Below are 19,931 nucleotides of genomic sequence, written 5' to 3'. Positions count from 1 at the left end.
ACCCAAGGAGGGTGAATTTGCTTCTTTTGTTTCCCCTCCAAGCCTTCGGGGATCCAGTGGCTTGGCTTGGCTTGCCTCCAGCTGAAAGCCATTCAGAGGTGGGTCTTATATTAACCCCTGCATGTCCAGAAGTCAAGAATTTTGCATTGAATCCCTCAGAAGGAATCCTCCATAGTCCTCAATCTTGGCTGTATAAAGTCTAGAGACACTTAATACCTCTAAGGCCCTAGACATGAATCAGAACTGAGACTGGGTGATGTCTCTACTAGCAGGAAATACGGAGGGAAATAAGGAAACATTGAAAATGAGCTTCTCTTCCTTGTCTTCCTTTCTCCCACAGGAAGAATCTTTCTATTCAGGGCCTCCGATGGTGGTTCCAGTGGGCAGGTATCAATTTCATCCTTTCGGTGGTATTGTTCTTCCTGACCACTCCCTCGATCATTCTCTCCACCATGGACAAGTTCAATGTCACCAAACCCATTCATGCCCTAAATGTGAGTGCTTGCTCTAACATACCTTGTTGGAAGGGGGAAGATGGGGGTAACAGGTGAAGATGAGAGCAAGAGAAAGAGGAAGAAATTGGCATAGTAATTGAAATAATAAGGCACTAGCCTAGAATGAGAAAGATGAAGGGGTCATACTTGTCTCTGGAATCTTGAATAGAAAAGATAAAAGATCCCTATCATTTAAGATTAGGAATCTATGAGAATTATAATTATGATAATGAAGTAGGAGATGGCTATGTGCATCTCCTGGAAGAACTGAGTTGAAATTTTTTTTCTCATTTAATTATCTTCTTATTCACTTATTAGCTGTATGATCCTGAGCAAATTATTTAATTGTTCTGTGCCTCAGTTTCCTTATCTGTAAAATGAGGGGATTGGGCTTCCTTTAAGTGCTCTTCCTACTCTAGAGCTATGATCCTTTGAAAATAACTGATATTTATTTTCCACTTTTAGCATTTGCAATGTATTTTGCATGCCTTTCATTGGAACCAAATATCATCACTTGTCACATAAGCATGTGACTATTATTATCCCTATTTAACAGATGAAGAAACTGAGGTTCTATCACAAGTAAAGTGACTTGTGCATGGTCATACCTGTCTAGTTCAACCACTTTATTTCATATATGGGAAGACTGAGTCTGTGTCAACTGGAGTGACTTGTCCAGGGTCACATCAGCCTTAGAAGCAAAACTGGATCAGTGGGATCCATGGCACCTGATTCCCAGTTCATGCTTCATCCCATTATCTGAATGGAGTTCATTTTACTGTATCACTTTTCAGCTTGAGGATGTAGTCATTGGTTTTCCTGGAATTAGCTTGGCTGAGGTCTCCACATTCCCATTCCTCTCCCCCCACCCACATATGTCTTTGTTGATTTTGTTTCTTTCATTCTGGTGTTCGGTTAATTGCCAGCTGTTCATTTCAGACCCTTACCCTGCCTCCCAGAGGCATTGAGTGCTGATACCAGCAGCTCCTTTCCCAGTGGGGAGGGCATCGTGTTGATACCAGCAGCTCCTTTCCCAGGGGGGAGGGCATCGTGTGGACCCTGTTGTGCCTGTTCTTGCTGAGACTTTACTCTGACTCTTATTTTGTAGGATCCAGTAATCAGTCAGTTCTTCCCAACCCTCCTCTTGTGGTCCTTCTCTGCACTGCTGCCTTCCATTGTCTACTACTCTACACTGCTGGAGTCCCACTGGACCAAGTGAGTGAGCAGGGTGCCTTCTTCCTCTTAGACGGGTGGCTTTGACCCATATACACATGATAAGGAACACTGAAAAGGAACATTGGAGGGCAGGGTGAAAATCTTTGGGACTGTCATCTTTTCTTTTCTTCAGGTCAGGAGAAAACAGAATAATGATGATCAAGGTGTACATTTTCCTGATCTTCATGGTGCTGATCCTCCCCTCTCTGGGACTTACCAGGTATAAAACACCACTTTCCACCGTGAGATCCACTTCTTTTCCATAAAAACATGGAATTTCATTGGTATGGATCTATGAGTATTTTTTTTTCTTTTTTACCTATTTACAGTATGACTGTAGGGCTTCACTTAGAATTAGGCATTAACTTATCCAAAGAGAGATTCAATTTCCCTCCTCTTTATACTTTGATAATTAAAAGCAAACCCACTTTTTAACCCTGTCATTTAGGGAAGTTCTTGTCATTGACCATAGGTGTCCTATTTAAAAGTCACAGCTGAGGGGTAGTACAGTATGATGGGAAAAGTCATAGATCCCTAGTTAGGAGACTTGTGTTTGAATCCCAGTTCTTTGTACTAGTAAGTTGACCTTGAATAGGGCTCTTATCCTGGATAAACCTTGATAGCTGTAAAAAAGGAAGGATTAAAAGTCTTGACAGAGAAAGACTCAAGATGTGAAATGAGTCATATATTTTAGGACCAAGCCACTTAAGAATTTTTTTGGTTTGATTTTGTGTATTTGTCATCAGAGTTTTGTTTTTCTTTTTTCACTGGTAGGGAGGCAAGATGAGAAGAAGAGAGACACTAGTGATAAGGTTACAAAAGAAAAGAAAGAAAATGGGTTATTGAAACATTTTTTAAAAATATATAGAAGAAAACCAAAAAAAAAAAAAATTCTAGAAGGAAACATAGACAAACAGAAGATCTTTGAAAGAATAAGATTGCATTTATTGTATATAAAGGAAAATCAAGACTGGCAGTTTCATATACATATTCTTTTTTGTGAGTATATATATACATATGTGTACATGTATAATTTCCATTTAATATTCTTTATTTGGTGTGTATGTTTAGAATTTTTCTAAAAAGCCACAACCATTTTAAAAACTTTAAAGCACTAAAAAAAAAAAAAAAAAAGAATAAAATGAAGGGATTAAAGTAGACCTTATTAGGTCTTTTCCACTTCTAACTTTCTGGAATTCCTTACAGAAAGCAGATATAGCTCCTGCTATTGGGCCTGTTTTTGGATTAGAGAAAAATATGTATATGAGAAAGAGAGAGTCAGAGAGTGGAGAGACAGAGAGCAGAGAGACAGAGAGAGACAGAGACAGAGAATATGAGAGTGAGTGAGAGAGTGTGTGTGTGCGTGTGTGTGTGTGTGTGTGTGTGTGTGTGTGTGTGTGTGTGTGTGTGTATGTCTGTCTGCCTGCCTGATTGTGGATAATGGAAATAATATCATGGGATCCATTTCTATTCCAGTTTAGATTTTTTCTTCCGGTGGCTGTTTGACAAAGCTTCCTCTGAGACCTCGATCAGATTAGAGTAAGTGATACACATAGTGCCTCCCCATATCCTACCCCATGTTCTTTGAACCATTTGTCTGGAATACTCTGAGGCTCAAATATTCTACAGAGGATGAAGGGGGAACCTGATGCAAAAACTTTCAAGTTGAAATCTATGCTTCAGAAGATATTTTTCTCCTTCCTCCTTCATTTCCATCCATCCCCTCTAAAAAAACCAAACAAATAAAAAAAAAAAAGTCTTGGACTTTGTTGGCCCATATTGGGATTAAAGCCACCCTCGGGATAGGTATGTAGAGTGACTTCCTTGTCAGCATAACTGTGAGCTGACCCACTTTTTACTGTGCTTATGGAAATGTTATTAATTTTCTGGGGATAAAACTCAATTAGCCAGAGCCTTATTCATCCTCTGAACCTTATTTACAGCAAACTTATCCACTTGGGGGAGCGGGCACACTCGGGAAGGGAAGCAGCAGGATAATTAAGCCGTAACACTGAATTGCTGTCCTTGTGGGATCTGTTTGCCTGCCTAGCTGAGACATATGCTGCGAGCACACTCCTACGCCCACATACCTACTGTCCCTTCCAAGGACTCTCGCCCTGCCCGCCTCCATGAATTCGGCATCATGGCTTAGTTCATCCTTACAGCTCCCCAAAAGATTATTCCCCAAGGGAGTGGTCAAACCTTCCCTCCCTTCCTGTTTTATTGGGTCCTTCCCTTGTCCCTGGTCTCCTGCCTTGCCCCTGACTCAGGCTTTCCCTTAGGTGTGTCTTCCTGCCTGACCAAGGAGCCTTCTTTGTGAACTACGTCATCGCATCCGCCTTTATTGGCAACGGCATGGAGCTCCTGCGGCTGCCCGGTCTCATTCTTTATACCATCCGCATGATCATGGCCAAGACAGCTGCTGACCGAAGAAACCTCAAACAGGTGCTGGAAGGTTGTCTGCTGTCAGATCGACGGCGCCCTCTCCTCTTTTACCTTCTTCCTTTTACTGGCCACTTAACAACTGTGTGGGTGCTCTGGGAGGAGTGAGAGAGATGCAGACTAGACAGAGCTGACCTTCAAGGAACTTGTGATTTGTCCAGGCAGAGTACTTGAAACAGTGAATAATACATTGCACAATGCAATCACTCTCAGTGCACTAGAAAGTTAGTTAGAGTGGGAAAGGAGTAATACATTTGGAATCATAGTACTTGGGCTTGCTATTTATTATCTTTCGGGGATGGGTTTTTTTTTTTTTTTTGGATGCAATTAGGGTTAAGTGACTTTCCCAGGATCAGTCACACAGCTACTAAATGTCATATGTCTGAGGCTAGATTTGAACTGGGGTCCTGATTCCATTGTGCTACCTAGTGTCCCCTATTTATTATCTCTGTGACTGGGCAAATCACTTAATTTTCAGGGGACCTCATCTTCTTCTCCTGTAAAACGAAGGAGTTAGACTTAGATCAGGGGTTCTTAACTTGGGGCTCAGTTCTTAACCTTGGCCATGGATAGAGCACTGGACCCAAAATCTGGAAGACTGTAAAAAGGTTTAGATCCAGCCTCAGCCACTTATTAGCTGCATGACATTAGGCTACTTGCTTAACCTCTGTTTACCTCAGTTTTCTCATGTTAAAAAAAGGATAATAATATTATCTATCTCCCAAGATGGTGTGAGAATAAAATGAAATATTTGCATAGTTTTGTGAAACTTAAAACAACATAGAATTGCTTGTTATTTAGTCATTTCAGTCATGTCCCCATTTGGGGTCCCCCTCTGTAACCTCATTTGGGGTTTTCTTGGCAGAAATAATGCTAAGATATAGAGATCCTTCTTTAGCTCATTTTACAGATGTTTACAGGAAAACAAGGGGAGGGTCTTCCCAATCCTAGGTCCAACAGTCTATCTACCGTATCATCTAGCTACTCATATGAATTCTAGCTATTATTACTGAAAATGTTTGAAAATTGTATTTCAGTATAATTGGCTTCCCTTATAATTCTACAAATTAGCATTGCTACCTCTAAGATTTGCAGATTGTTAGCATCTCAAGGTATACTAGCTCTCTAAAAAACAAAACAAAACAAAGACATGCTTATAAACTTTTCATTTTAATTTACATTATTAGCATTTTCTCCAACATTTTCTTAAGTCTACACATGCAACAAAACAGTAAACTAAGCCTTGATTTGTTAACAGTTGCCAGTTTCTGTTATGTAAATATTTATACTGAAAATGTAACAGTTGGCTCTTCCCAAGCCAGTGCAAGCTGGCTCCAGCACCCCCACTTGCATTCCAGTTTTCCCCCTCGTATAAATAATACCTGCTCTCTACCCCCAGAAATAGGGAAGGTTATTGTTAGACAGTTGTTTTAAGATATTAGGGTGAAAGAACAGCTAGATGGTCAAGGGATAGAGCATCGGCTTTGGCGTCAAGAGGATGTGAATTCAGATCTGGTCTTAGATACTTACTAGTTGTGTGATCTCCAACAAGTCACTTAACCCTGATTACTTCCAAAAGAAAAGGGGGAAGGAGAGAGAGACAGAGAGAAAGAGACAGAGAAAAAAGAGAGAAAGAGACAGAGAGAAAGAAAGAAAGAAAAAAGGGAAGGAAGAGAGAAAGGACGGAAGGAAGAAAGAAAAGAGAAATTAATTTGGGTGAAAGCAAGAAGGAAAAGAGCAAGTAGTCATTTTACTGCTATACCTCCATAGAGCTTTCAGAATAAAAGGCATGTTTAGATATCTTTGTGTGAATTATTGTGCTATTCTTCTATAGGACAGTGTATTCAGGAAGACTTTATGGCAAGATTGAAGGGGGGGGGGTATATTTGGAAAAAGAGGGTTGTTCTTCACAAAATCAAAGTTCTACACCTGAAAGGGGCCTTGGAGACAATCTAGTCCAATCTCCTTGTCTTACTGAAGAGGAAATTAGATCCACTTTGGTTAAGTGATTTGTCCCAAGGCCATTCCAGTTAGTTAATGTCAAAGAAGGGCTGTTTATCTCTTATATCTAAAATCTTCCATTGTATACTTTTCATTTTTTCCTTTTTATTTTTAACTATCCTTTGATATAACATAAATAGTTGGTTTTTGAGGTGAGGCAGCTCTATAAATTTAGTCATTGCTTTTCTCTTTAAAACACTTCTTTCCTTCTGACCTCCAGAATCAGGCATTTGAGTATGAGTTTGGAGCTATGTACGCATGGATGCTATGTGTTTTTACTGTCATCATGGCTTACAGTATTACCTGCCCCCTCATAGTCCCTTTTGGTGAGTGCTTCCCCTCCCCTCCATCAGTATCCTTTGAAATGATGTACCAAAGAGAATTCTCAGTTGTGAGTTTGGAAAGGAGTTTGTCCTGGAAAAGTGCCATTTGAGGGCAGATCCCACCATATAGCAACTGGCTTTCCCTAGTAGCCATGGGAAATCACAGTCACTACTATTGGAGTTGAAATGGGGATAAGTCGGTTGGTTCATCCCTGACTGTCCCTCTCTCCTGTGATTGGGTGTGGTAGGGGCACTTGGGGCATCTGGGACAGGACAGATGAGCCGGTGGCCATAGATCTGGCCCTTTTTGCTTCTGCATCATGGCACCCTGATCCTTAGACTCCCCACCCCCTTCCCACAGGTCTCATCTACATCCTCCTCAAGCACATGGTGGATCGACACAACCTCTACTTTGCCTACCTCCCTACCAAACTGGAAAAAAAGATCCATTTTGCTGCTGTGAACCAGGCCCTGGCTGCACCCATCCTCTGCCTCTTCTGGCTGTATTTTTTCTCCTTTCTGAGGTTAGGTGAGTAGCCCCGACCATGCCTGTGAAAGGCAGTGATACTCATGCACTTCTGTCCCAACTGAAGTCAATCCAGCCACTGCTATCCATGAGGTAGTGGAATTGTGGCTCTGGATGGGGGACAGGATCCCCAAAAACAAAGCAAAAAAAAAATCAGGAGTCAGACCACCTGGAATCAGTCCCAGTTCTGATTTGATGATGTTGGATTAGTCACTTTACCTCAGTAGAACACCTTTCCTCATCTGTAAAACTGGGGGAATTTGACTAAGGTCCCTTCCAGCTCTGATTCTGTGATAGTGTGAAGAGACAAATGGATTCCAGGCTTGTCCTAAGCCTTTCTTGGGAAGCTTACAACTTTAGTATGTAAGATTTGGAAACTGTTGTCCCTGTGAACCAGCAATCAGATTTCTTGCTGGTTTTAAGACATCTAGTTGATGGTTCAGTCAGAAAACAGCTTAACTTAAGATGGCTGTGTTTGGATGAAGTCTTCAGCAAAGTCAGTTTTCAAGCCATTCGGTACATAGAAGCAATCCATAGTGGGAAGTACCCAACTTATAGGCCTATGTCTCCATTGGACAAAACGATGGCATTGAAGATTCAGAGACAAAAGTGAAATGGTCCCTACTCTCAGGGAGCTTACATTCTTTTAGAGGGGAAGATGTAAAATAAAAGATCCCAGGATCATAGATTTAAAGGTGGAAGAGACATCTTGTTCATCATCCTCAATGTACAGGTAAGGAAACTGAAGTGCCGAGAGATTAGATTTGCCCACTATCACATAGGGAGAAGGTGGCAGGACTGGGATCCAGATCCACAGCTTTTCCCACTGCCCCACGCTGTCCGCTGTTTCTAAAGGATTGATACCAGGTTTTTGCGGGGCAGAGGGTGTATTGGGAAGGCTTCACATCACCTTCATTGCAAGGTGAGGGGAATAGCCAGGAGCTCACACATTGATTGGGGGTGGGGGAAGATGTTTTCTGCTTTGGTTTTGTTGGGAGCATTCTGCCATTTGGAGGTCTTCCTTTCTCAAGATCTGAGAGTGTGGGGTCTCCTCCCTCCTTCCCTCTTGGCTCCTGCTCATTCTCCAGTGCTGAGATTTGTTTCTAATCCTCAGGTTTCCGAGCACCCACGACCCTATTTACTCTATTGGCTGTGCTGCTCACCATCGCCGCCTGCATAGGCTACACCTGCTTTGGCTGCTTCAAGCACCTCAGCCCCCTCAATTACAAGGTGAGATGACCCCCCATTGTGGACAAGGAAGAGCAATGGAGACTCATGTTTGCCGTCTACTAACTGTTCTTCTGAACATTCTGTTTTTACTTTAAGTGGGGCAGGATGACTTAGGTAGAAAAAGGGGGTCCTCTCCCCAGTTCTCCCAAACTTTTCATTTTACAGGTAAAGAATCTAAAGACCTGGAGTTCAGGTTTGGTTGTGAGTAAAAGTCACCCTGTTAGGAGACCTCAGAGCTGGGATTTGAATACAGATCTTTTAAATCTAGCATTCTTTACACCACTTCTCCCTGTCCCCCATTCTTCATCACCCCTCCCCCAGTCTCTATCTCTACTTCAGGGAGTCTGGTGCCAGCTGGTGCTGTTATTCTGGGTGTTAATAGGCTGTTTGTTTGGAGGGTGTCAGTTCGGGACGATTGGTTTTGTTTATCGTTGCAATTTTTGTTGTCGTCTATAGACAGATGAATCGGCAAACGACAAAGGAAATGAAACAGACGGACGCCTGCCTCCCAGAGCTGCTGTAAGTCACCACTTTTACTAGGAGTAATAGTGATCGTAGTAGTAGGATTTGTTGTTTGCTTCATTGCTCAGAATAATGTGACCCTGGCACACTGGAACTCTATGGGCACACGAGAATCAATCATTATGGAACAGATTCTTCCTGATTCTCTGATAAAGCAAAATAATGCTCATCAGCAATCACTCCCATTTCTCTCAGATGCTTTGTAGCCCAGAAAAGATAATGCATCTTCCTGGGCTGTTCCAAAATGGTCACATTAAGTTTTGTCTCCCTCTTCCAGATCTCTGTGCTCATTTATTTTTTTCTGCAGAGTTAAGACATTTAACCCTCTGGCTTGGGGGAGGAGAATCACAGGGCTCTCTAATTTTGTTCTCTTTAACTAAGATTTACTGAGCATCTACTCTGTGTGAAGCCTTGTGCTTCCTAGGTCATAGGAATATGACTATAAAGGTAGAGAGCACTGTAGGAGTCTTCTGATCCAAACTTCTCATTTTAGAGCTGAAGAAAAACAAGCTCAGTGACCCTTTCTCCCCCACCCACCCAAGCTAGGTGATTCAGTGAATAGAGCCCTGGACCTTGAATCAGGAATTCCTGAATTCAAATGTAGCCTTCAGATACTTATTAGTTTTATAACTGTAGTTACTGTAACTGTTACTGTAGTAACTGTAGTTACTGTAGTAACTCTATCTTTGCCAAGAAAACTTCACAGACAGTATAGTCCATAGGGTCGCTAAGAGACGGACACAACTGAACAATGACCAAGTTGCCTAAGTAGCAAATGATTTACACCATGGAGAGAACTCTTTGGGGAAATGACTTCCGAGCTATTCTGTTCTCATAGACACACTTGTAGAAGGCAGGGGAAGGTGGGGGAAACCTGGGAATAATTCTTTCTGAGGTGTCCTTCAAAGGTTGGACATCTAATCCTAAAATAGTAATAATAATGTTAATCTCTTTTGGTTTTCCATTTTGTTCTGGCTTTTCTCTCCCAACATGATTCATAAGGAAATATGTAAAAAAAGAATATACATGTATAACCAAAAAAATGAATGTACATGTATAACCAAAAAAAAAATGTACACATATTGGAAAAATAAAAATGTAATAAGTATAAATAACACAATAATATTAATAATATGAAATAAAATAAACAAATGTGTAAAATGATTAGAAAAAAAAAGAATATTAAACTATGCACAACAAATTTGCAGTTTTAAGTGCAATATCGTCTTTTCCCCCCTAAATTTATTGTCTTATGGAAATACTTGTTTTATTTAAGTTGAGAATATTTTTTTTTAAAAAACAACAAAAATTTTAAAAATATATTCACCACTTTTAAAGAAAGGATAGGATCAATTGTAGATGCCAGTCCCTTGTACCTTAGTTAAAAGAATTTAACTAATACTTGTTAAGGATTAGTTTCTTAAGTGATCCTTAACAATTAATCCTTGTTCCTGTAGTTGGAAGTGTTCTAACTTTTGTTCTGGGAATAAATAGGCACCTAAGTGATAAAGTGGATGAAAGGTTAGGTCTGGAGTTAGAAAGGTCTGAATTCAAATTTGACTTCAGATACTAGCTGTATGAAAACTGGGCAAGCCACTTAGCCTCTATTTGCCTGTTTCCTCAGCTGTAAAATAAAGTGAAGGTAAAAACAGCATCTACCTGGCAGGAACAAATGAGATAATATTTGTAAAGTGGTTAGCCCAGTACCTTGTACCTAGTGGGTGCTATATAAATGCTTATTCTCTTCCCTTTCCAATATTAGGGGTGAAGGGTTGGATTGGGGTTTGGGACTGGCGAGACTTAGCCAGGGAACAAAAGTCCCAACTCCTCTTTTTGTTAACAGATGTATGTGCCCAGGGTACTGAACAGCTTGGCTTCGGAGAGGACTTCCCTGTCCCCCCAGGATCAGCAGACATATGGCGCCATCCAGAACATCAGTGGGACCCTCCCTGGACAGCACTCTCCAAAGCCTTCAGACTTTGCTCCTTCGTTGGATGACTGAGATAAACTTCACTCAAAATGGGCACGACTGGAATAGAACCTTTAGTCTGGCTCTGGGGAGAAGGAGAAGACAGACCGCATCTTGGTTTCCAAGCACCTCAGCTTCCTTTTCCTTTTCTTTTGGTCCATTTTAAGCACCATATTCCTAGAACAGGATGAGCTTAAATGGCTCACAGTCAGGGACCCATCTGAGAGGATTGTTAAAGTCCCTGCCCCAATCTGCTCAGTGGACATCTACCAGGTGACCAGTAAGAAGGGCAAACCTGGCTTTCTGGATTCCTGATAGCCCCTTTGAAGATCGTGTTTTCCCTTCCAGCTCTGTCCTTTGGCAGTGCTGCCCCTGTGGTGCCAGCATATTTAGCTTACTGTCTGCAATAATGTACTTTAATTAAGGATTCATGTTAGTATTGTGACCCTGGACAAACAATCCAGGGGACTGGAGCAAGTACTGGGATTAAGAGACCAGGGCCAGGACAGGCTGGAGCAGGTTTCCTCCCTCCTGAGCCCTTGCACTAACACACATATCCAAGCACACACATGTATACCAAATACATGTATTCCAGTTGTATGCAAAGAGCTTTCAGAGACAAAGGCTGTTGGGTAGGTTTCCGAGTCAGAGGAAGGGGACTGCTCATCGTCCAATCTTCCCACTCTTGTCTTCCCACCTGCCAGGGAGTCCCAGTTTATTCTGTGCTGAGTCTAGACTTTCCTGTAGCCCCCAGGGACAGAGGTAACGAAGGGGAATGTGAGTTCAAAGCCCATCTCTTTGGTTCTTGGTAGAGTGCCGACTCCAACCACAGTGCCATCCCTCCCTGCCTACAGCTGCCTTACTGCTTCTGTTGGTTCTTGTGCTTTCCTACTGTTGCCTTATAGTGTCAGTGACACTGCCAGCCAGTTCTCCCAGGGCATGTGTTGTGAGAAAAAGATAATGGCACAAAGATGAAACTGATGGCCCCTTAATAAAGCATGGAACGGAGAGTGCACAGATGGCCAGCTAGTCTTTTTCTGCCTTGATCCTCCCCTGGCCCTTTTCTCCTTTGTTCCCTGCCTTGGGACTGTGTGGAGTGCAAGCTACCTCCCTCCAACATATACCCCTGCCTTTGGACCAATAGCTGTATCTTCCTGATTTAGGTTCTGCCACTGATGGCCCGGAGGGGAAAGTGAGGGAGGAGACCTTGCACAGCCCTCCCTCACATAAATCCAGCTCCCCCCCCCACCCCCATATCAGTGTCCTTCTTAGGAACCAAGAACAAGCAGCAGCAATAGCTTGCTTCTGGGGACTGTCCTGGTCCCTTTGATCCTTCTTCCCCAGCCACACACAAGCTTGACTCTGTTATTGGAAGGAGCACCTTCTCTAGAATGAGAGGACCTCAGCTTGTACCCAAGCTATCATTAATTACTTGGGGGATGAGGTTGAGGGGGGTCACTCTCTGAGCCTCAGTTTCCACATAACTAAAACGGGATTTGGAGCAGGATGCCTCCAGGGCCCCTTCTGGTTCTCAGTCTACCTCTCGAGTGAATGGAGTACACCTTGCATATTTCCCAGCTCTCCCTGACAACCTTCCATCCTTCACTTATGTCAGGGCCTTCCTTGATTTCTCAATGAGCCCTGGAGTCCACCCAGTCTTGTGTTGGACCTCAGTTCCAGTCTCTGTTGTCTGACTTTGCTCCAAGGACTATTAAGCTCTCTGTCTCCCGTCCCTGTCATCTGACTGCTACAAGGGCTATTAAGCCTTGGGCTCGACTGTGCTGTCTGGCCAGACTTCTATTTGCTTCTTCAGACCAAAGGGAAAGAATTTTCTGGTCTTTTGTGGCTGTGTGGCTAATTAAGTGAGGAATCCATCAACCGGCCAACATTTATTAAGAGCCTATTGGGTGCTAGATGCTGGGGATATAGTCAAAAATGAAACGGTTGTTTTTAACATTCTGTTCCGAGCTTCTTTCTGTGGATCTCTTAGTGCAAGAGCCCTCATTTGAGTATTTCAGCCCTGCCTCCAGGCTACTTTCCCTCACTCCTGGGCAAAAGCATTAAGGACAGTCACTCCTTTTTTCACTTCCCCTGCTTCCCTCCCTCTCTCCCCCCTCTCTCCTTCTTTCTTTCTCTTCCTTCCTTTCTTCTTCCTTCCCTCCCTCCCTCTCTTTCTCTCTCTCTCCTTTCTTTCTCTTACTCTCCCTTCCCTTCTTCCTCCCTCCCTCCCTCTCTTTCTTTCTTCTTTCTTTCTTTCTTTCTTTGTTTCTTTCTTCCTTTCCTTTCTTCCTTTCTTCCTTCCTTCCTTCCTTTCTTTCTTTCTTTCTTCCTTTCTTTCTTTCTTCTTTCTTCTTCTTTCTTTCTTTCTTTCTTTTTTCTTTCTTTTCTTCTTCTTTCTTTCTTTCTTTTCTTCTTTCTTTCTTTCTTTCTTTCTTTCTTTCTTTTCTTCTTTCTTTTTCTTTTCTTCTTTCTTTCTTTCTTTCTTTCTTTCTTTCTTTCTTTTCTTCTTTTTCTTTCTTTCTTTCTTTCTTTCTTTCTTTCTCTTTCTTTCTTTCTTCTCTCTCTCTCTCTTTCTCTCTCTCTCTCTCTCTCTTCTCTCTCTCTCTCTCTCTCTCTCTCTCTCTCTCTCTCTCTCTCTCTTTCTTCACCCCCTAGCTGCTCCATCCACTTCCATTTTTGAAGGATGATTTAGCCCTACTTTGGGAAATCAGATGGACAGTGTTATTGTCTTGGAAGAGCCGAAGGATAGAGATAGTTGCTGGTTTTCCAGCCCCGGACTTCTCCCAGTCTAAGAACATTTGCCAGGCAGGAGCTACTGCTGCCAATACCCTGTAATAGTCTCCTCCCTTGGGACTGGGATTGAGTGAAGAAAGAAAAAGATAACAGACTGTCAGATGCAGGGGTGTCAGCTGGAGCAGAGAAGGTGGGATGGTAGCCTGCACAGAGCCTGGGAGTAGACAGGAAACCTGGTTCTGGCTCCCGGCTCTGACTTTTGCTAGGTGTGTAGCAAGTCACTTAGCTTAGTTCTGGGCCACAGCCATCTCGACTATAGAAGGAAAAGGTCAGATCCTCTGGCTTCTAACTTCTTTTACAATTCTAAATCTATGAATTATGATCCTGTCAGGGCTGAACTTGTTCTAACAATTTCCTCCAGGAGAGCAGACTTGGAATATGGAAAGGAGGTATTCTTCCCACTGCCCTACAGGTGGTGCCAGTGGAATATTTAGAACTGGAAGGGACTGGGACTTTCAGTCTTGTGGTCTCCTTCTTTTCTGGGATGATGCATCCCTATTAGGAAAAGACTTTTGAGCATATACCTAATTATATTTATATAGTTGTTTATACATTACAAACAAGCACTAATAATTATGTAAAAAAATTTACACAAAAATGTAAATTAAATTAAAGAGGAGACAAAGATGGAAAAAATATTTAGTCGAGGAGTCAATGATTGGGGAATTACTGGAGTGACATGGTCAAAGCTGTGATAGGAAACTCATATTGGCAGGTACTTGGGGGGTGGACTTGAGAGGGGCAGACTCTTGAAGAAGTCCAAAAAAGGTAACAGTTAAGGGAGCAAAAGGAATAGAAGTGAGGGGTTTTGCAGTGGCAGAAATGACTGGAGATGGGGGGGGGGGCGGGAAATGAGCGTTCACAAAGACTTACTTGTATGGAATTATAGTGGTATCTTTAAGAGATGGGGGAATTTTAAAGTTGGTAAGTTTATGGAGAAAAAAATGTAATGAGTTTTATGACAGATCATAATCTATCCATCCTGTTTGAGTTCTGTTCTACTTAAAGCAAAAAGGAGGGAGGGGAGAGTCTGCCTTTTAAAGGGGCGTGTATCACAGGCACTCATTGATCTGGGAGGGCCCAGGGATGGGGCTACTGTGAATTTTTCAGTGGTATCGATGCAACTGCTGCTGGGGGCTGCTGGGTATAGGGGTTAGGTTATAATTGTCCTGAGGGACTCATATCTGGGTCAGAAGGGGCAAAGTTGGGCATCTGCAGGATGGAAAAAGAGCTGTGGTTGTTCATACTGAAGACAAAGCCCATGACTGGTTATCTTGAGGATCTTGGGATATGACATCTCCCTACTTCCCTATAAGTTGGCCAATTACAGGGATATCACCACGACCCCCTGCTCTGAAGACCAATGATTTAACCTAGCCCCCTTGCTTTAATATAAGAGAATGGGAGCGCAGATGAGCTGTATTTTCCCATGTCACACTGCCAGCTGGGATTCAAACTCGGAGCTTTCCCTGTTACACACATGTCCAAAACAAATGCGAGCACATCGCCAAGTCGGCTTGCCAGCCTCCTTACATTAGAGAAGGAGCTGATTCCTGGTGGCCAGGGGTGGGAGCCTCCGTTAGCTTGGCAGCAGAGGGGCTGAATAATCTCATTTCTTGTCATTCCCTTGGCTGTTTGGTTCTAAAAGATCAAAATCACCTTTGAACTATGAACCTTTCTCTTATCTCACCAACTGATATGTGTGCACCTGGGGAGAGAGCAGCAGAAAGAATACCCACAAGACTCCTGAGCAGAAAATTCAGTCTGTCCCCATTACTCACCCACATCTTTCCCTCTCTCCCTCTCCTTTTCTCTCCCTCCCTCTCTCTTGGCAGCCCAGAGTCTGTGGCAGATGGGAGTCTGTGGCCACAAGCCACATTGTGGCTCCCCCATTACCCCCTGGCTCCCCTTCCTTTGCTTCCAGATAGGGAGAATGGGGTGAACTTGAGGACAGTAACTAGACCCACCCCTCAGCAGCAGGCTTAACAGCTGCTATCAACAGCTCTGTAAATCAAGCCCTCCTGCAGGGGCCAAGATTAGTCCCGAGGGGTTGGGGATATCCACTCAAATTGCTCAACTCTGGTTTGTTGGAGGTGGGCAAAGAACATAATCTGGCTGGATGTGAGAATCCCCACAATCCCTCCCATCTTTAAATCTATGATTCTAGTGGGAAACCGGAGGCCCAGAGGTTCAGCGATTATGGGGGTCACACAGAACCTGCCCCCCACCATCTGGGGACGGTGGTACTCAGACCAATAGTTTCTGGGAATCTACTAACCACCTGGGTGACTGGGGAAGGTGGGAATGGAGCATCGGCTTTCCCCTTTGAGCTCAAGGGGCAAGTCCTCATCTTCTCACTTTGAAATGGGGGCAAGCAAGAAGGGAGCCAGGTCTATTTTCCTAAGTTCTGGATCCTTCGAGCCCAGCCACTTAATCCCTCCTGGCCATGTCTCTTCCTCTGAACATGAGGTGGCCGGATGAGATCTAGAACTAGAGGCAGTGAGCCAGAGAGGCTGGGCCATGAAAGGAATGCCAGAAAGCAGCGTCTTGCTTCAATGTCATTTGGAAGAGGTAGGATTGGAATGAGTGAGTTCTCCAGGATGTTCAGTCTCTGTTACACAGAGCCCATTTTCTCTAACCATCCTCCTCTCTCCACTCCCAACTTCCCCCATGTCCAAGACTCAAGAGCTCTTGTGAAGCAAAAAAATTTATTATCAAAAGCCATTTTCCTTTCCATCTGCCATGCAGTCCAAACCTACCACCTCAGGACCCAAGAAAAGTGTTGAGAGTCGTAGGGAACGCTGGGCTCCACCCAACACACAGAGAGCGGTGATTTATTCATGGTGGGATAGCCAGGATGAGCAACCTCCCCTTACCAATATAAAGCTGCATCATCTGCAGCCCGTCGAGGGAAGGGGAACAAAATCACTCATTTGGCAGCTCCGTCCCATGGTAAGCTATATACATAAATGAGCGATAGAAAAAAGTAACAAGGGGCAAGGCGATCAGTGCCCTCCCTCCAAATGAAGACTGTTTCTACCATCCCAGAGACCAATTCTGAGTAGCTGGGGCACAGAGAAATTTAGGATTGGGCACGTACCACAAAGATGGGGTTTAATTTCCCCAGCCTAGTGGCCCAGTCTTAGGATTCAAGGCAAGGAGAGCTGGTACACTTCCCTTCCACCATCATCTTCAAGAAGCTGGTTGTGGATTTATATCAGAGCTATGGTTTGGAGTAAGGGGTATTGAAGGGAGTCTGGGGCATCTGAGAGATGATGGGGGAGAGATGGGAAGTTGGGGAGGGGAGGGAAGCATCTCCTCTTAAAACTCACTTTCCCTTTATTCTCCCTATAAACTTTTGGATGTCTTCTGCAAGCAGCAGAGGCTCTTCAAAGGCAGCAAAGTGGCCCCCTTGGGGTATGTGAGTATAGGAACAGAGATTCGGGAATTTCTTCCGAGCCCAACTTTCTGGACAGTGCAGTAGTTCAGAGGGAAAGGCAGCCAGAGCAGAAGGTACAAATACCTTAATCCTACAAAACAAGAGAGGCCAATTGAGAGGGTTAGGTCATATAGCTTTACTCCCAAACCCGTCCCCCAAGAAGGGACTGAATCATCATTCATAAAGAAATAGTTCATTAACTCACTGGGTCAAGTCAAGGGAAATTCAGGTTAAATTCAAAATTATAGATGGAAGGATTTTAGCCACCTTTTCCTAGCACCAACCAGATAAGTGTCCTCTCCAGTCCAGTAAGAAGGAGGCAAAGAAGATGAGATTGGGCACGTACAGAGTGGATGGTAAAGAGTAAGATTTGGATGATGGAGAGATTCAGTCTCAAATCTTGCAACAAGGGAAAAACACCTCCCACCTCACCAAAGGGATTTTCCTTCAGCTGTAAGACTCACTTGGAATGTTTATGTACACCTATGCCTTGGCCAAGATTCTCCTTGTAGAAGCGCTGTGAGGGGATGATACTGGCGGTCACCCAGTAGATCATGATGTTGGTCAGGAGATCATCCAAAGTATATTTCCTGTACAGATCAAAGAAAAAGTCCCAGATAGAAACAGGTTTAGGAAGACATAAGAATTCAGAGTCTCTCTGGGTTTGGAGTATCATGTACAGTGAAGAGCGTATGGTAAACATAAGCAAATATAAAATATTCACAAAGTAGCATAATAAATATAGACATATGGTTAGAAGAAATGCACATGTTTAACCTATATTGGATTATTTGCTGTCTAGGGGAAGGGGGTGGGAGGAAGGAAGGCAGAAAAATTTGGAATACAAGGTTTTGCAAGGATGAATGTTGAAAACTATCTTTGCATATAGTTTGAAAATAAAAAGCTATTAAAAAATTTAAAAAATATATTCATAAAGACTAAGAAGTGTTTACTACATCAACACCTCATTTAAGTTTAGAAGATGTGATTTTTTATTGAAGTTTTTATTTTCAAAACATATGAAAAGATAATTTTTTCAACAATGAGCCTTGAAAAGCCTTGTGTTCTAATTTTTCCCCTCCTTCCCCCACCCTTCTCCTCTAGATGTCATGTGATCCAATATATGTTAAATAGATTAAAAATATATGTTAAGTCCAAAATAGGCATACAATTATCTTGCTGCACAAGAAAAATCAGATCAAAAAGTAAAAAAAAAAAAAATGAGAAAGGAAATAAAATTCAAGCAAACCACAGCAATAATAGCAAAAATGCTATGTTGTGATCCACCCTCAGTTCCCACACCCTCTCTCTGGTTGTACATGACTCTCATCATCACAAGATCATTGGAACAGGTATAAAGTGTGATTCTAAGAAATAACAAATTCTCATTAAATTTATTTTCAATAATTTGGGATTTGGGATTGTCAAGAGCTGATAATATGATTTTTATTGGATAAAAAATAGAAATAAAAAATTCACAAACACAGAGTTATGTGGGGGTGAGAAGGAGGCAGGACACTAGCAACTGGGGAGGTTAGGATGGCCCTAGTGTAAGAGGTGGTCCCTGAGCTGAACCCCAAAGGAAGCCAGACCCTCTACAAGCATTTATTAAGCACTTACTATGTACCAGGCACTATGCCAAACATTATGGATAGAAAGAAAGGCAAGAGAGAATTCCTGACATCAAGGAGTTCACGGTTTAATGGGGTAGGCAATATGAAAACAACTGTATGAAAACAAAATATAAACAGGATAAACTGGAGATAACCAACAGAAAAAAGACACTTACGGCATTAAAGAAAATGAGGAAAGATTTCCTGTAGAACATTGGATTTTAGTTAGGACTTGAAGAAAGCCAGAAGGTGAGGAAGTAGAGCATTCTAGGAATGGGAAAAAACCTATGTGAAGAAGAGTGAGAAGGCTTGTGGGACTGGATTTCAGAGAACGTGATGGGGTGTGAGAAGCCTAGAAAGGTCAGAGGGGAGCAGATTGTGAAGGGCTTTGGATGCCAGAGGATTTCACATGTGATCCTGAGGGGACAGAGAGCTAGCTGCTGAAGTTTCCTGAAGAGGGGAGTGTCTTTGGGAAGTACTATAACATCCAAGGATTGGAGAAGGGAGAAACTGGACGCAGGGGGATCCACCAGCAGGCTAGTGGAATAGTTGATAAGAACTTATAGCCAGGTAGTAACAAAATAGGAGGAGAGAAGGGGACATATAGGAGAGATGTTTCAAAGATAAAATAGACAGGACTTAGCAACAGATTGGATATAGCGGGTGAGGGCATGAGGAGTCCAGGATAACATTTAGAATATGAGTCTGGGTGACTGAGAATGGTGGTACATCAACAATAACAGCAAAGTTCAGTAGGGCGTAAGATTTTGGGGTAAAGGTAATGAGATTCAATTGGAGATGGGAGTATGGAGGTTAGCACAGAGGTGATGATAGAAGCTGAGGAGGTGACAAAGTAAAAGAGCACAGAGACAGAATTAAAGAGAACTCAGGATAGAGGGGCTGGGAGCTACCCACCTTCAGTTAGCTTGAACTGAAAGAAGCTCCAACAGAAGCCTTGAGAAGGAGCAGTCGGATAGGTAGAAGGAGAATCAGTATAGAGGAATATCATGGAAACCTAGAGAGAGGAAAGATCAAGGAGAAAAGGGTGATAGGTAAGTATACAAGGTTGCAAAGATGGAGAAAAAGCTATTCAGTTTGGCAGCTGAGAGATTCTCTGCTAACTCTGGAAAGAGCAGTTTTGGTTCAGTGATGACATGGGAAGCCAACCTGTACAGAGTTAGGCAAAAAATGAAAGAAGTAGAGGTCCTAGGAAGAAGAAAGAGAGGATAATGGCTACGGAGGAGGGATTTCTCCAGTGAGGACTTTTTGAGGATGAGGGAGATACAGCTGTGCTTGGAGGTAGGAGGAATCTGCCAGTAAACAAGGAGAAATTGAACATAAATGAGAAAATGGAGACGATGGAG

General features: G+C 42.8%; 2 protein-coding genes across 4 annotated transcripts in view; one reads left to right on the top strand and one right to left on the bottom strand.

Moving 5' to 3' along the window:
• The window catches only part of TMEM63A (transmembrane protein 63A), a 45,201-nt gene extending 33,464 nt beyond the window's left edge, over nucleotides 1–11,737 (top strand). For both annotated transcript variants that reach the window (XM_051993406.1, XM_051993405.1), the window contains exons 15-24: nucleotides 341–494; nucleotides 1,603–1,709; nucleotides 1,843–1,929; nucleotides 3,186–3,248; nucleotides 3,992–4,154; nucleotides 6,373–6,478; nucleotides 6,837–7,004; nucleotides 8,116–8,231; nucleotides 8,688–8,750; nucleotides 10,597–11,737. In XM_051993406.1, coding sequence (XP_051849366.1) covers nucleotides 341–494; nucleotides 1,603–1,709; nucleotides 1,843–1,929; nucleotides 3,186–3,248; nucleotides 3,992–4,154; nucleotides 6,373–6,478; nucleotides 6,837–7,004; nucleotides 8,116–8,231; nucleotides 8,688–8,750; nucleotides 10,597–10,755 — 1,186 coding nt within the window. In that variant the 3' untranslated portion in view covers nucleotides 10,756–11,737. The remainder of the gene's footprint in view (nucleotides 1–340; nucleotides 495–1,602; nucleotides 1,710–1,842; nucleotides 1,930–3,185; nucleotides 3,249–3,991; nucleotides 4,155–6,372; nucleotides 6,479–6,836; nucleotides 7,005–8,115; nucleotides 8,232–8,687; nucleotides 8,751–10,596) is intronic.
• A 4,467-nt stretch (nucleotides 11,738–16,204) lies between these two features.
• The window catches only part of EPHX1 (epoxide hydrolase 1), a 46,711-nt gene continuing 42,984 nt past the window's right edge, over nucleotides 16,205–19,931 (bottom strand). For both annotated transcript variants that reach the window (XM_051993404.1, XM_051993403.1), the window contains 2 exons: nucleotides 17,419–17,544; nucleotides 16,205–17,045 (listed from right to left, as the gene is read on the bottom strand). In XM_051993404.1, coding sequence (XP_051849364.1) covers nucleotides 16,844–17,045; nucleotides 17,419–17,544 — 328 coding nt within the window. In that variant the 3' untranslated portion in view covers nucleotides 16,205–16,843. The remainder of the gene's footprint in view (nucleotides 17,046–17,418; nucleotides 17,545–19,931) is intronic.

This window comes from Antechinus flavipes, chromosome 4, assembly GCF_016432865.1.
Source record: "Antechinus flavipes isolate AdamAnt ecotype Samford, QLD, Australia chromosome 4, AdamAnt_v2, whole genome shotgun sequence".
NCBI lineage: Eukaryota > Metazoa > Chordata > Mammalia > Dasyuromorphia > Dasyuridae > Antechinus > Antechinus flavipes.
This window is presented reverse-complemented; position numbering and strand designations above follow the sequence as displayed.